Source organism: Neophocaena asiaeorientalis, unplaced genomic scaffold, assembly GCF_003031525.2.
Source record: "Neophocaena asiaeorientalis asiaeorientalis breed wild unplaced genomic scaffold, Neophocaena_asiaeorientalis_V1.1 scaffold332, whole genome shotgun sequence".
NCBI lineage: Eukaryota > Metazoa > Chordata > Mammalia > Artiodactyla > Phocoenidae > Neophocaena > Neophocaena asiaeorientalis.
Window position 1 is genome coordinate 6,175,808 of NW_020173111.1, and position 16,827 is coordinate 6,192,634.

A 16,827-nucleotide genomic window follows, 5' to 3' on the forward strand; every position below is an offset into this window, starting at 1 on the left:
GATGGCGAGAAGCAGCAGTACAGGCGGTCATCAAGGAACAAATGAATTTTTCCATAAGGACCAATGTCTGAAAACAGTACACTGAGCAGGGCGGGGACGTCCTGTGATGCCTGACACCAGAAACCCCACCGCCTTCACAGGACGCAGCCACACGTTCACTGTTCGAACTGCCTCTTTTATAGACAGTGTGAGTTTTGCAGAGTAAAAACTGCATTGTTTTGAGAACGAAAAATTGAGCCAGGACGGTACTAAACTAAACATGTCTGATAAGAAAAGATAAAGTGGGCCAGTTCACAGACTAAACAGCCCTGCACTGCAGGTTAACTTGGTGGCTTAGGAGACATGTCAGGCACAGGGTGAAGTCCTAACTTCAGCCCCTCCCTTCAAGGTGGGCTGCTCTCTTCCCAGGAAAGGGTGACACGCGACGCCGTGCTCTTTGAGGTGCAGCTTTAGATCTTAACTCATCAGACTTTTAAAGGTCTCTTCTCATAGTAACTTTACATTTAAAAAACCCCTCCTTTATCCAGCCCTGTAACTGGAACTCTACTGAACCCCGTCTGGGCCCGCTCTTCACATTCTCTCCCTCCATAACCTCAAGAATTTCTACCGCTTTGAATCACGGCGGACACACTGAAGGCTTCCAGGTTTACACCTCAAGCCCAGGCCTTTCTTGCCAGCCCCAGCCGGCTATGATTTCCACGTCCTAAAACAGAAGCCTTGGCCGCTTCCCCCAAGCCCGCCTACCTCTCCACCGCGACCACCGCCTGCCCAGCTGCTCCTGTGAGAGTCACAACCACTCCTCCCTCCAGTGTGGAGCCCAGCAGGGCCCTGTCTATCAGCGTCCAAGATCCCGTCACCTCTCATCTAGATGACATCTCCTGCCTCCAGTTTTCCCACCTTCTCATCTGTCTCCACAGAGTTGCGAGTGGAAGAAAAGAAAAATCTATTCACATTACTCGTCTGTTTAAACAACATCACTGACTTTCCAGTGCATTTCAAATAAAATCTAAACTCCCACCACCGCCAGGCATTGCCTACCAGACCCGCCTCCAGCTCTGCTCGTCCTCGCCCTGCACAGCAGCCACGGGCCCTCTTGGGCCTCCAGAGCAGCCACGCTCCTTCCTCTGCACCCGGCCCCGCGCCAGCTGGGGTGCTGCTCCTCGTGTGTTCGGTTCCCCCTCAGTCTCCAGGTCTCAGCGTTCGTGACAGCTCCTCAGAGAAGCCTCCACAGCTGTGTGGCCCCCTCGTCCACAAGCAACCCCACTTCCCCATTCATTCATGGCACCTAAATTACCTATTTGTAATCTGTGTGCATCTATGGACCAATTCTGGTTTCCTTTCCCCACTACAGGAGGGGAAGACCTTTCTAGCACCAACGGCATGTGTCTGACATGAGGTGCTCAGTAAAATGTTGGCTAAATGGACTGGGGTTTTTCTCCAGGCATCCAGAAGGACTGATTCCTCTTCCTTGCTTGCTAGTTAATTTCCACAATATTTCAGTCACTAGAAATATTTCCTTGATTCCTTTTTCAAACTTCTTAAAATTAGTAAAGCCAGCATTTCCAAAAGTAAATATGCAAGATGACCGCTGATTTCAGGCACACACTATCTTTCGTGATTCTCGCATTTCAAGACACACGTACCTTTTACTGTGGAGAATAAAAAACAACTCTCATCTTGAAAGTTCTGAACCATCTAGAAGGATAAAGCAGATGTATAATTAAGATCCAACTGTCTTTTCTTAACTGAGTAAAAGTAGTAAAAGAAAAAGGTCATAATCTATATATAGCTGCACAAGTACAGGACTCAGTAGCCAAAATGGTCCTTCAGACAGGCAGTGTGAGGCAGCAAGGGCTTACACCCGCTGTGCTGGCCAGCTCGGTGCCGGCCGTGCTGGCCCATGGGGCCCGGCGACCTGGCCAGTCCCTCCAGCCCATGGGGAGGCATTCACCGCTGGGCTCTGTGATGGTGGCTAACAAAAAGTTGCTGCCAAAGTGCTCTTACTTGCTTGTCACTGAACACGGGGTGGCAGTGAACTGCCCTTCTAACCTCACAGCTTTTTAAAATCAGCCATCAAATAGTACAAAAAAGGAAAACACATTCAAATACCTTGCTAAGAAGGGCCAAAGGCTCGCTAACCCAGAGCCCCCCAGTGACCAGTGTTGGAGTTCAAAGAGGGGGGGATCGGAGCTCCGGTTCTCCTTTACCTGTATTCCTTCTACCACCCAGGACACCTAGAACTCTTGGTTATAAATTCTTCCCAATCTTGATTCCCAACTCTGAAAATGATTCTCATGAGTACTTGCCAAAGGAGTCACAGATTTTTTTTCTATAGCACTTCAGTAATACATATAAAAGTAAATATCAGTGTGAAAGGGAAAAGGGCATGCCAGTTACCTGATCGCTAACAAGAATGTGAATACCGGTGGGACCCTGTCTGTAAACCTGGTTAATTTGGTGGAAAGGAATATTAAACACCAACGCAAGTTTTCGAGCAACTTCTGAAGCAACCATTTCTTCTAAGTAGATTGCATGATAAACTGAAATAAAAAATAAGAACAGCATTTTAGCAGTAATCTTTGATCTATTTTCCACCTGATCTATTGGAAGATCACTCCTTTCAAAGTACTAAAGAAATATAAGAATACTTCTCCCCTTACTACCCATGTGAATATAATAATACATTATCTATGCTCACACATAATTTAATTAACAATAACCTCTGTACAAAAGTATCTGAGGTTTTATCTTAAAAGCAAGCAGGAAGTGACTGCAGATGGGCACAGGTGATCATTCTGGAGTAATGGGACTGACACTGGATTGTGGCAATGGCTGCAAAACTGTAAACTGACTGAAGTATCGCTGAATTGTGCGCTTGCAGTGGGAGGACTTTGTGGTATGTAAGTTACACCAAAAGAAAGCCATTTTCAAAAATGCTATGTATTTCTAGCCATATATAAAAAGAACTCTAAAAAGGTCATAGTTTTTGATTCAGTAAACCTACTACTGGGAATTTATCCTAAAGAATAAAAAGCTACCTCTCCCCTCTTCCTTTCCCCTAAAGAATTAAAAACTGTAGAAGACGGCACACGAGAAGCTAAGGATGTGGACCACGAGGCCTCCTGCTTCTCTACAGAAAGCCCAGCTGTTTTTGGAACACCTGACGATGCAGCAGCCCTTGTCTGCAAAGCGTCAGGCACATCTGCAGTGAGCCTGAGTCTCGCAGGTCCTGCTCTACTACTGACTCAAGCCAAACACGGATCAGGAATATCAGTGCTTTTACTTTGCTTCTCCAAACAAGGGTTTTTTCATGTGTGTGAGTACAGAAACCTTTGCTTAGAATTTGGAACTACAATTAAGGTAAGACTACAGAGAGGCTCTAAAGCAGGGGTGCCATCCTCTGCCCTACACTTGTTCTTTTAAAATTAAATTTTATCGTAACAACAGCCGAGAAAGGCCACTGCCTCTCACCGCTGCCAGGACAACCCGGTGGTCCCCACCAACTCAGAAGGACAGTGGCAGGAAGCCGAGTGTCCCGGCCCGCCCATACCCACCGTAGGGCGTGGCGGCGCTGCCGTCGCCCCCGCCACCCGCTGCCTGCTGCTGCCCCTGCGGCGCCGGCTGCTCGCGGCAGACGTAGAGGGTCAGGCGGGGCCGCACCGACCTGCAACCAGAAGACAGCGCTTGTGAGCCGGCAGGAGGGCCGCACGCGCAAGCGACAGCTACAAGAATCTAGGGTCTACTTCCTTAGGAGAACTTTACAACGTTACTTCATTATACGAAATAATTTACTAGGAAGAATATAAAAACACACACCTCACACCAACTATCACAGGTTATCACAGGTGGTCTAATCTGATGATCCAGACTCTAAACCATTGAGATGGTCGGTCAGATGCTGGTAAATTTAAGTTTCAAGATTATGTCAGCAATGTAACATCAGTAAAATTCAGTTTAATGGAATTCTCACACCACAAGTCTAGAAATACCAACGATAGTAAATGGATCTTAAAAGCCAGCACAGTTTACAGTTCTATCATTTTAATTCACAATTAGAAGTTTACATTTTTAATAACTGTTTAGTAGTGTCACATGACCTTGAAAACCATAGATTCTGTATAGCTCACCTAAATGAGAAGTTTGTTTTCTTGGCAACAAACCCAGTCGTCTTCCAGACCACAGTCCTGCCCATGTGCATTTCTAGTCTTACAGTCTACCTCTGCCCTCAGTGCCTGCATCATATCTGGGCCTGCCTGAAGGTGTACACAAAACAGTCTCCTCGTGAGCACGGCGGGCCAGCGGCCACAGCGCAAGGGCACACGCCGACGTGGCGTGGACACATCCTGCCCGCAGTCCCCACGCGAACAAGGGCACATTCTTATTTCAAGCAGAACAGTTCCTTTTAAACACGGTATTTTACCTTGACTTCAGTGAATTATAGAGCCGAATTCCATCGGCTGCACCACAAATTTGTACTAGATCTTCCTTTGTCAGTTTTAACAAGTCGGCACCTGGAGAAGAGCAAAAAGAATCTTCTCAAGGAAATGGGAGAAGACCCAGCAGTACGGGCTACTCTGCAGCATCTGTCTTCACAGTTTAACGTCCTTCGAAGCCATCGCCAGGTCTCCTGTGTATACACATACACATGAACAACACACACACACACACATACCTGTCCCTCACAGCCAAAGAGAATGCTGGCTCTCCATGTTCTCTATCAAGAAGGAACTCAGAAGCCCAGAGGCTGGAAAATCAGAGCAATGAGCCAACAGCAAAGGGCCGACAGGAATGTCTCTTCCCAATACAGGATTTCAGTGCCTGCCTTATTCTGGCTGGGTGGAGCTCGTGAAGATGAACATGATTCTGACCCCAGACAGTTCACCTTGAGATGACCCAGACCAATCTTAATTTACAAAAGGAAGAAACGGAATTCAGAGTTTGGGGGACCTGCCCAAAGGCACACAAGTTGGCAGCAGAGCTAGGACTAGGTCTCTTATTTATTATTTATTTATTTATTTATGTGATACACGGGCCTCTCACTGTTGTGGCCTCTCCCGTTGCAGAGCACAGGCTCCGGATGCGAAGGCTCAGCGGCCATGGCTCACGGGCCCAGCCGCTCCGCGGCATGTGGGATCTTCCCGGACCGGGGCACGAACCCGCATCCCCTGCATCGGCAGGCGGACTCTCCACCACTGCGCCACCAGGGAAGCCCAGGACTAGGTCTCTTTATACTGTAACATGCTACATACAGTGCAACATTCTATAACAAACAGCTCCATCACAGCAGCCAGTTTTAATACAAAAGCATGACAGAGAATTGCATGTTATACTTAAGGTTTCCCCCAGAAGTATTTGGTGTGTAAGTGACATGGTATCTAGCATTTGCTTTAAAGTAGGACAGAAAGGGAAGGTGGGGGGAGTGGGAGAGAACAACACTGATCTAGGCTGGTCGTCTCTGGAGCTGGGTGTGGTGACACAGGAGCTCATCAGACTCTTTCTTCTATGTTTTACGTTTGAGTGTGTCTACAATCCTTTGTTTTACCTTTTATTGACGCTCAAGATGTAGTTTATTGGGAGAATTAAGATGCCCTCTGGGATTAAAGCATGCCCTCCATATGGTAAATATCCACTTACATATGTAACGAGATTAATGGAGTTATCTACTTTTGAGGGCTTGAATGTTAAGAGCCTAATCATCTTCTAGTTTGTAAAAGGACAAAGACCAGAGAAGCACATCTCCCATGAGGCACGAGCACTGTTGGAGCTGTTTATGGAGTCAGGTAAGCAGAGACAGACGCTGTCATCTCTACCAGGGGACCTTCCATACACACCTCTGCCAACAGGGCTCCCAGGAGCGACCGGAGATGTGTGTGCCCATCCTTCACTCACACACAGAGCTGGACAGACACTGCACAGCCCTCTCTAAAACATGACTGCCTAACAGGCTAAGAGAAAGAAGCCTCCTTCTTCTTGCCTTTCTACTGTTGGGAAGCTCACAGGGGAAGGAGAAGGCAGGAGGCCAAGCCACCGTGATCAGCACTCAGAACTATAACACGCATCGTCTGACAGAACAGGAACCTGGGCCCTCGTGGCAGAGCCTTCCGACTGTGCAGTGCTCTCCCTGTCTCCCCTGTGAGCATCCAAGACGCGCCCCACACCCCGCAACACGCTGAAATTTTTAAATGAGTTTTTCACAGATAAAAGGCTTACTTAATCATAAAAATGTGCATCCCAGCTAGCCAACGACTTTCACCCAGCACTTTAATTTTAAAGAGACAAAGCGCTACCTGGGGAATGACTAACCACGACACAAGCACAGCAATAAAGGGCTGATGTAATAGAAAACCACGTTCTTTGTGAAACCAGGCTTTCCTCTAGGCCAGCTGTGTGCACACATGTTCTCTCCTCTTAAAAGGCTCGAGCTGCATTTGGATGGTCCCCCAACACCATGGGCTAAGGAGAGCCAGCTGCCACTTCACCGTGGCCCAGGAGGAGTTTGGCCAGGACATGTTACTAAGTGTTCTGTCAGGAAAGGGTCCCAGGGCCAAATATGTTTAGGAAATGCTGCCCCTGCCCCAGCTGGCGTTATCTATTACTGTCCCTCCAAACAGGCTTCCTATAGCACCAGCTGAAGCAGCACCGCCCGGTCCTTTCTGAAATTACATCTAAATACTCCCTTAGCTTACTAGGCAAGAAAAAAACTTAAGTCTATAAAAACCATATATGAGTACATTCATACCCTCTAATGCTACATAGCAATAAAGAGGAACAAACTATTGATACAACATCTTGGATGGAAGTAAGGGCCTTATGCGGAGAGAAAAAAAGGTAACATACTGTATGATTCAATTTATGTAACATTTTCGAAATGACAAAATCATGGAGACAGAAAATACATTAGTGGTTGCTAGGTATTAGGGATCGTGGGGGAGGTGTAATTAGGGAGATCCCTGTGGTGATGGCAAGATTCTGCATCCTAACTTCGGTGGTGGTGGGCATACAATCTATACATGTGATAAAATGACACAGAAATATATACACACATAGCACCAATGTCAATTTACTGGTTTTGATACTGTACTATAAGTATGTGAGAAACTGAGTGAAGGGTATACTGGAACATATCTGTGTTATTTTTGCAACTTACTGCAAAGCAAAAATTATTTCAAATAAAAAGTTAATAAAATCAAAAAAATTGCATATAACTATATACACGTATACAAAAATGAGGGCATGTAAACCTGGTGAAACAGCATCGAGTTCCTGTTCTGATACTGCACCATAGGTCTGCAAGACACTACCACTCGGGACACTGGGCAGCTCCCTGTACAGGTTTGGGCAACTTCTTACGAATCTACATACAGTTACTTCCCCAAAATTTAATTACAGCTAATAAAAGTACAAAAACAAACAACGTGTGCATGTGTACACACAAACACAAACATACCTAAAAAATTGGAGAACAGTCTTGTGTAGGAAGAGAATCTGTTTTTGAGCAGCCATTGTTGTGTTTCCTGGATCGTGGCTGAAGGCTGAAGTTGCTATTAACAAAGAAAATGAACACAAACAGAGGAAACTATTAAGGCTTACAAAAAATAATCCAAGTCACTGGCATGTTATAAAGAACATTTAAACAAAATACAGAAATCCTCCAGGTTTAAAGTTTAAAACACCCACGAAGAGCACAGGTGTGATTATTCAGTGACCCAAACAATGACTCAAACCCCTGTCAGAGGCTTCAAAATGCAGGACCCTGAAAGCATGATAGTTTAGGGTAAAGACACTTACTTCACTAGAGGTCTGTGAAACTCCATCTCCTTGATGATTTGGGGAAGAAGAATTGCTGGGGAGAAGGAAGAAAAGAATGATTATTATGATATATATATTTTAATCAAGACATTAAAGGCTATTAAACTAGGTGAATTTAAAATAATACTGTGGGACAGAGCAATGTAACTATGGAAAAAGAGTGCACAACTGGTCAAGGAGTCAATATGTTGATAAGATTAAGACACAGAAGGGAATTCCCTGGCGTTCCAGTGGTTAGGACTTGGCGCTTTCATTGACATGGCCCATGTTCAACCCCTGGTTGTGGAACTGAGATTCCCTCACAAGCTGCGCAGTGCGACCAAAAAAAACCAAACAAACAAAAAAAGACACGGAGGATGGTTTAATTTGTGCCTTCTCCTCCTACATCTGTTCTAGTAAAAAAGTCACGTTTCATGACACAGAAGGGCTCCAATGATTTCCAGGGGTGCCAGGAAAATGACAGATACTCATTCATTTTAGTTAGGAAAAAAGTATGAGAATCAAATAAGATAATCAGTTGAAAATAACTGCAAAAGAATCTACTTTAATTATGAGCTACAAGAAATGATATAATAATCCTAAGCCAAAATAAAAATAATATCCCTTTAATGAATATATTTATCCATGATTAAACAGGGTGAAATTCAAGAGAACAAAAGAAACAAACTTGTGCCACTAACCCTGTGTTTCCAGGGGAAAATGAGAACAGCTGCTCAGGGAGTGCATCCACCTTTCTGGTCCCTTCTTAGCACCTATACCCCAGTTACTTAGGTTTACCATGTTGATTGTTTACTGTCCTCTGCCCACTGGAACTTGAGCTCCTTCAGACAGGGCTTTCTCTCACTCACATCACAGTACCTGGAACAGTGCTGGGCACCGTGGGCTCTCGGGAAATATCTGGTGAGCCTGTGTGTACACGAATTCACAGCTCCTCTCTGAAACTGTTGTCATTTTCTAGGATTATTCAGTCCCCTGCATGGTAACATGCTGGTCCCAGAGTCCAGGAGTGTCCCCCTACCCTGAAGCACAATAACCTACATGGAAACAAGCTGCCTCTTGGTCTATCCATCGCCTCAGGGAAAAGGCATGTTCTCCTTTGTTTTCTCACCAGACCCTGCTACAGACTGAATGTTTGTGTCCCCTCAAAAACCACGGGTGGAAACCTTACCCCCAATGTGCTGGACAGTATTAGGAGGTGGAGCCTTTGGGAAGTAATGAGCATTAGAAGAAGCTGTGAGGACGGAGCCCCAGGAATGGGATCAGTGACTTCGTTCAGAGTCGTAAGAAGAGTCTGCCTCCTTCCCTCTGCTCTCCGCTGGGTGAGCACACAGGCCGGTAGCCTGCACCCGGAGAGAGTCCTCACCAGAACCCGTTCCGGCCAGCATCCAGCCCCTGGACACTCAGCCCCCAGGCTGGGAGAAATGAATTTCTGTTGTTTATAAGCCACTCAGTCCCTGGTGTTTGTTATAGCAGCCCGAGCTGGCGTGACCAGAGTACAAAAATGAGAACCCTTTCCTTTTTTTTTTCTTTCTTTTCCCCACACCCCGTGGCTTGCGGGATCTTAGTTCCCCGACCAGGGACTGAACTGGGCCACAGCAGTGAAAGGGCTGAGTCCTAACCACTGGACCACCAGGGAATTCCCTCCTTTATGGTCTTAACTTTCATAATTTTACTTCCCAGCAAGAAATGTCATAACAGCGGGGACCTTCTGATCTGACTACTCAGCAGGAGCTCCTGAGCAAAGCCCCAGGAAGGACAATCTCCCTGGGGCACTGCTGACCAGCAGCTAAGAGTCAAGGCCAGAAAATAGGATGAACAGAGCCCACCATTCCATTTCTAAAACCAGAGCAAGTCTTTAAAATGGAAAGTCCTTCCTTTAAGTTTTAAAGACTTAATTAAAAAAAAAAAATTAGTGTCTTTGGGAGGGAGAAGAAATAGGGTAGAAAATAATCTTTGTTCGACATGGTGAGCATTGAAGTGTACTTTATCATAAACTCAATTGTAACATATCCAAGTCACAGCTTCACCTTAATAACTCACTGTCCTTTTCTCTATCCATGAAGCCCATTAATGCTGATTTTATCTCACAAAGACTATGTCTTGAAAATGCAACCTTTTCTATAATTTCCACAGTTGTGAGTGTGTGAGGCACAAGGGGGCTAGGAGCAAAAAGGCGGGAAGGTGAAGAAAAGACAGTTTTGCCCTGCAGCAGGCTATTTGTAATTACCACATACCCCAGATACACACACAAAGAGGCTGCATAACTTGACAGGAAGGGACATAAAGGAGCACGGGCACTCGTCACGCACACCAGCTACCTGTCCGGGACGCTGCAAGCGCTCTGCTGCGGGGCCGTGAAGGTGGGCGCCGTGGAAGGGCTGCTATTCACATAGGCGGTGGGGGTGTCGGGCCATGGAGAGCACTGCGGACAGAAACAGAAATAAATTAACAGTTCGCTTCTAAAGTACATGGGAGTAATAGCCCTGTAATTCACTCTCTAGTCTGGCCAAATGCAAGATCGTGAAACACAAGACACCTAACATTCATCAGGCAACCTCACAGAAACGCGTCAAACTGACTGGTGTGTGGCAGGGAAAATGTTACCTGCTGTGCGTGTCTAGACAGATTACTCTCAGAGAGGACCTGAGGTGACGACAGCAGCAAACATTTCTACAGGTGTTTTAAATGTGTGTTTAAGTACAATGTGCTTTCAAGAACTTTCACCTCCCTCTTCATCCATTCCCCAGTAGGTACCTATCGAGGTTTAAAGAACAGCAGAGGCAAGAAAGGATTCAGAAGCAACATTTGACATCGCGTGGTGACAAGGACAGTAGATCTGTCCCACCTAGTGCTCTTTTCGCCCTCTTCCCCAAGGAGCAGCCTCACCGGTACCCATGTACTTCCCCGATCTCTCTAAGGTTCATGATCATCCCCAAGTAAGATGAGACAGGCCCAACATCAAAATACATCAACTGTGGATGGTACTGCCTGTAGCCATCTACCTACCTACCTACGTTTATTGTTTATACTTTCTAGAAGGAGCAGGGTGGACTTAAATATTTTTCAGCACTTGGCACAATTCTGACCAAAAATAGAGCCAAGATACAAAGACACACTAACTATTCCAATTAGGAATACTGAAAAAGCTAAAGTCAAAACATGCTGAATAGGCCAGGGTGGCCTCAAGTGCTGAGGATGGAGGGAATTCATCTCACTCCACGGTGTTCTAGAACGCCCTGGGTTTCAAAGGTCCCCTTTCATAAGCACTCTCCTCCCATTTCACATACAGACGGCATCCTGTCTCACCATGGCTGTGGGGTGTGAGGCTCTGCCAAAAGCCAAGTTAAAGACCGTTCAAAGAAATCAGGGTAGACACTAAGAAAGTACAAGACTCTAAAATTCTTCTCCACGTCAGGGGGTTTTCAATTCTTTGCTTTCAAAATAATTCAGGAGGACATCTTGTCAGCTGACAGACACTGAAATAATTTATTAGATCATACAAAGAGAGATCATTGGAATTTCTGGCAGGTATCTCAGAAGGAGTTCCAAGACCTGAATGACACTGCTGAAAGAAAAAAAATTTATCTAAACAAAGTTGCTCTTACCTATAAAAAATCTAGAATTTAAATATGTTCTACCCTGTCTCATCATTCAAAATGCATTTCCAATAACATTTCTATTTTTATACTTAAAAATTATTCATCAAAATTTGTATGATTTGTTGTTTTGATAAACTGGTAAAAATAATAAGTTTTAAATTCCTCAACTGACTTAAGTCTTACATGGTCACAGGAAAATTTAAAAATTTAAATTTCAAATTATATTGTTTGTTGTAAAAGAGTAATTAAGGTGACCATTAAAAGATTTCCAGGCATGAAAGTATGTCCTATTTGGACAATATTATTTAAGGGGAGTGAAGGAGAAAACATGAGATGAAGAAGGAAGAGCAGAGTAAAATTTCAGACTTAACTGAAGTGATGGCTTCACCTTAAGTTGTAAATACAGATATTCAAGTATGTCAGAAAATTGTTTCCTTTGCAGCTATTTAAAAAAATTTTTATTGCAGTACAGTTGCTTTACAATGTTTTGTTAGTTTCTACTGTACAGTAAAGTGAATCAGCTATATGTATACATATATCCCCCCCTTTTTTTGAAATCCTTTGGAACTATTTAAATTTATGGTGAAAACTTTCAGATGTCAACCTAAAAATGTGCAAGGGAGTATATTCTTTTTCAAAATTCTTTTGAGTGAAGTCAAGACCACTAGTGTGAAGGACTCTGAGCTCAGAAACCAAGTCTCCCCAATGGTTACAGGAGCTTCAAACAGCGTGTCTGACACCCATCAACAGCATGGGTACAGGGCTTCCCCGGTGGCGCAGTGGTTAAGAACCCGCCTGCCAATGCAGGGGACATGGGTTCGAGCCCTGGCCCGGGAAGATCCCACATGCCGTGGAGCAACTAAGCCTGTGTGCCACAACTACTGAGCCTGCGCTCTAGAGCCCACAAGCCACGGCTGCTGAGCCCACAACCCACAACTACTGAGGCCCGTGCTCCACAACAAGAGAAGCCACCGCAATGAGAAGCCCACACCGCAACAAAGAGTAGCCCCCACTCGCCGCAACCAGAGAAAGCCCACGCGCAGCAACAAAGACCTGATGCAACCAAAAATAAATAAATTTTTAAAAAAAAGCAGGGGTACAAAGAAAATAAAACAGAAATCCCATAATCTCAACATTCTTTACAACTACCCATTAGGTGTCCCCTCAGAAATGGGGAAAATGACTGCAGACTTAATGTTTCAACTATTATCAACTTTCAAAAAAGAAATCTAATTTGGCTGGAATGCATTGCTAAACCCTCTGTGCATGTTGTACCAACTTCACTGTAAGGGACATTTTACACAATGCCCATTCTTTTTAAACTAGGGTCTTTTGTTTTTCTTTCCAGTTTACAAAGTAGTACCTCCCCAGCTTATACAGTTTGAGGAACCCAAGATGCTGTGGGCCGCCTGGCAGGTCTCCTAACTTGCGGGTGTCACATGCTCACGGTCACCTCTACTACTTGGAAGATCTTCTCGCTACACCATTCTCCCCAGATACAAAATATTACAACACGGCATAACACGCACATCAAAACCGTATAGACCTTTCAATATCATCAAGTCTCCCCAGATCTGCTTTGGTAATTATTGCCAGCTGTTTGAGGAAATAAAGCCATCAAAAGCTCCAAGTGAGCATGGCAGGTGATACAGCAAAGACACCAAATTTACTGAAACTCCATGAACATACCTATTTCACTTTTACACATCTAGATTCTTCTAGCAGTAGAAAAGCAGGGCTGTTTGACATCTAAAACTTGCCCAATAAATAGGAGACTCAATTCACAGAACACAGGAAAACTAGCATTCAATGAAAACTGGTCCTGTTAGGAGGCCTCTCCTTTTAGAAATGATGGATTCCAAGTTCTTCAATGGCCAGGCTGGATGAAACACCAAGACTCTCCCACCTGCTTTTTTCGTAAGTTTCTCTTACAGTCTTGACCCAGAAGAGTACAGGCATACCAAGGAATATTTTCAGTGTTTCTTCTACCTTGTCATTCTTCCCTGTCTTTAAAAGTAAGCAATGGTACTGATTCATCAAGGCTCCAGCGATATCTGGCCTGGACTTGTAGAGTCGCAGCTTTGGTACACTATGAACAAAGTCCCTCCCCAGGCAGATTAGAAAATGAGGACTCACTGCAGACTGTAGACACTGGCAACCCAGATTTGAGCCAATGAAATACAGCTCAGATGCAAAGACCAACAGAGACACTAAGGGTTTGGTTGTGCTGTGGCTCTTGGGAACCTACAGTGCTGCCTCTATTCAGTGCAGGACCATCTCACACATCGCCATGTAGCTTTGACAGGTAAGTCTGGATACCCTTTCAATTGAAAGCCAATTGTAACTATCAGAGAACTGTAAGAAATGCTGGCCTTCTTTTGTAGGTGCTTGAAGAAATATATAAAATGCTGCGGATTTTCTTTTTTAAGGGATTCATCTGTACCTTGCTTTTAATGAACAGGTTTCCAAGAAGACCTCTAACCACCCCTAGAAGTATCTTAACCAAACCAAATGCAGCCCTGGGAAGCAAGCAATGCACACCTGGAAGATGTGAAATCCCAGGCCAGTGAACTGCTGACGTTTTGCATACTTTAGACTTGCATCTTCGGATGAGCGCTAGGCTATAACAGATTTCTTTAATTTACAAATTATCAGAACCATTCCTTTTAATTAGTTTATAACAAAAGGGGAAAAGTGATTTGAATTACCAGTGTCTCCCCAAAAAAGTTTACTAAGACCCATTTGTGTCTTCAGCTGGGAAATTAGGAGAATAAAAAGATAAAACTGGAGGGGCGGGCGTTTTGGGGAAGGAGTATACAGTTGTTCCATACAACTTTTGATTTGAATCAAAAAAGCCCACTTAAAGAATATGCAACATGGTGTGCTCCCCTGCCCCTCAGAGAGGACATTTTCAGTTTTATTGCATATATTATTTAAATGCATATAGAAGTATTTAAAATATTTTCACACAATGCTTTAATTTGGAAATAATGTTCCTGTGATAATGCCTGTGGCTTTCATAGTCTACAGATAATTACAGATACATGTGTAAGAGTGAAAACTCCATTTCTGGCACCTTGATAGTACAAACACTGCAATGATGAAACAGTAACCATTAATATGTATGATAAGTTATTTTTAAGAATTATTTAATGTTCTCTGTTTACATTTACTGCTGGTATATAGCTGATCTAAGTTTATATAACAAGATAACCCTTTGTCAACTGTTTGATGAAGAACTGTGTTATAAAATAAAGATCTGCTCTACTTAATAAGCTGGCAAAGTTCATATTCAACCAAAACCCCCCTGGACTACAGTGGGGAACCAGGGCTGAGTATAGCAAGGTGTCCTATGCTGGCCTGAAGCATAAGGTCACAATGCAGGTGCCAAGAGGAAACACTAATGCAGTCAAGGATTGTTTTTCTACCAGTGCTGCCAATCAGGCTTTTAAAAGCAGACACGTTTTTATGCTCCATGCAGGGAAATGGGACACAAAGTACTGCGTATGTTAACGTCAAGCTTGCTGGCACAATTTCTCCAAATATCTGTGACACTTTCTTATCAGTTACACACACGAGAAAGCAAAAACCTTTTTTAATTACACAAAAATAACTATTTTACTAAAGAACGTATTTTCAATTAATTTCAGTGCTCGTAAAGCAAGTGTATATGCAAAGGAGAGAGAGGGAGGGAGGAAAGGAAGGAGACAGGGAGGGAACACATTTTTGAGTGTCATTTGTTTTCTCTCCAAAACCACCCAATATGGTCAACTTTGTTTGAAAGTGTTAGATTTAGGAAATTTTCCTCAGTGAGGAACAAACAGAAAGCAGGAAGTCTAAACAAAAGCAAATTAAATCAAGACAAGGACATCAAAAACAAATTTGGCTTTACTTTTCAGTGGAAGTTGGTCCTATATCTAACACTGCACAAGGTTTCTTGCACAATGAAAAGAGAAGCAGAAGCCCTTACACTGCCTCGCTTTGCCAGAGAATCACCGTAGTCTGCTGGCAAAGTCCGCTTGCTGGACTTTTTCTGCTCATGTTCAACTGCATCTTCAATTATAGGCTCAAGCCTCATCTGGACAAACACCAAAGATTGGGATCAATGTCTTTTCATTATACAAAGAAAGATCTAATACCCTGTTTATGCCTCTGCCGTCCAATTAAACAAACGTATGACTAGCAGGATTCAAAGGTAAGGAAGATGCAAAACCCCAGCAGTGACAAACATCGGACATTCTGGGCCCCAACATAATTTCTATCAACTCCAAGGATTTTAAGGTCTGTTTCTGAGACCTGATTGGGATTTCAGCATCTTCGTCCACGATCCCACCCAGGAAACGAATCTATTAAAATCCCCCAATTTAAAGAGAATATTTTCCCCACAAATATCACCAGGAACATTATGTCAATCTACCACCCAATCTTCCCAGACCCTTTGCAGCCAAACTCATCCTCAGAGGTGGTGCCAGAGTGCACAGCTCGGCTTCTCCTCAGAACCGGAATGGTGCCCGCATTACCTCTGTGAGGACCGTGGTGTCATAGGACGGCTGGTACTTCTCCTTCTCATGAGCGGTTCTCTTCTCCATCTTCTCTCGATCAGTTTTTTGTTTCCTATCTGCACCTTTCGGCTTAAAAACAAAGTAGACTTTTTCATCTATCAGGCTTCAGACAAACACCTTTACCAGCAACACTGGGCCTCACTTCCTCAAAGCCTAGTTTCCATCTCTTACCTTAAAAACTTTGATTTGGCAGCTAGCTGAGTGTAGATGATCTGTGTATTCTCCATTTTCATTCTGCTTAAAGGTGTCAACCTGGATCCTAAAAGGCACTCCCTTTTCACCTCCGTGCTTCCGGGGAGTAAATTCTGTGCTGATGCAGTGTACCTAGAAAATGAGTCAGGCTGAAATGGATTCAAAGTCTTGTCCACTGATTACCCTTCTACTTTGCTCCCTTTCAGATGTTGGGCCACAGGTATAAATTCAAGATCTTTTAAAAGGAACTCCCACATATTACTCAGGTGTCTGTCGTGAATTTCTAACTGTTTTAAACATGTATGACTTTCCTTTCACAAATCCAGCTGAGCCCTCCTGAACTTTGTGGGAATGGGCTCTGCCCCATTCCAGTGCCCTCCTTGAAGGCAGGACTTGCTCCAATGATGAGTGCATCAGTACAGTAGCTTCCTGTGTCTGTCCCCTACCCCCACCCCAGACTGGACCCACGGTCCTCAGCCTTGCGTGGGGCTCAATCCACAGCAACCATCACCTCGTTACTCAGAGCCCCTGCTGTTTGCCCTCTACTGCCATCACCCCAACTCCAGCCAGCTAGTCACCTCACTGCTGTTCCTACGGTCATCAACTCGTGATCCTTCGCCTGGGGAGCTTTCGCAGTCCACCAAGCCCACTCCTCACTCCACCTG

General features: G+C 44.3%; 1 protein-coding gene across 2 annotated transcripts in view; it reads right to left on the reverse strand.

Moving 5' to 3' along the window:
• Nucleotides 1-16,827, reverse strand: part of UBP1 (upstream binding protein 1) — a 68,145-nt gene that overhangs the window by 2,148 nt on the left and 49,170 nt on the right. Inside the window, exons 7-16 of one of the 2 annotated variants that reach the window (XM_024743446.1) lie at nucleotides 16,142-16,294; nucleotides 15,929-16,039; nucleotides 15,379-15,486; nucleotides 10,128-10,231; nucleotides 7,789-7,843; nucleotides 7,448-7,541; nucleotides 4,421-4,511; nucleotides 3,555-3,664; nucleotides 2,398-2,540; nucleotides 1,644-1,695 (exon numbers count right to left, since the gene is read on the reverse strand). In XM_024743446.1, coding sequence (XP_024599214.1) covers nucleotides 1,644-1,695; nucleotides 2,398-2,540; nucleotides 3,555-3,664; nucleotides 4,421-4,511; nucleotides 7,448-7,541; nucleotides 7,789-7,843; nucleotides 10,128-10,231; nucleotides 15,379-15,486; nucleotides 15,929-16,039; nucleotides 16,142-16,294 — 1,021 coding nt within the window. The remainder of the gene's footprint in view (nucleotides 1-1,643; nucleotides 1,696-2,397; nucleotides 2,541-3,554; nucleotides 3,665-4,420; nucleotides 4,512-7,447; nucleotides 7,542-7,788; nucleotides 7,844-10,127; nucleotides 10,232-15,378; nucleotides 15,487-15,928; nucleotides 16,040-16,141; nucleotides 16,295-16,827) is intronic. The other variant, XM_024743447.1, reaches the window with a different exon arrangement.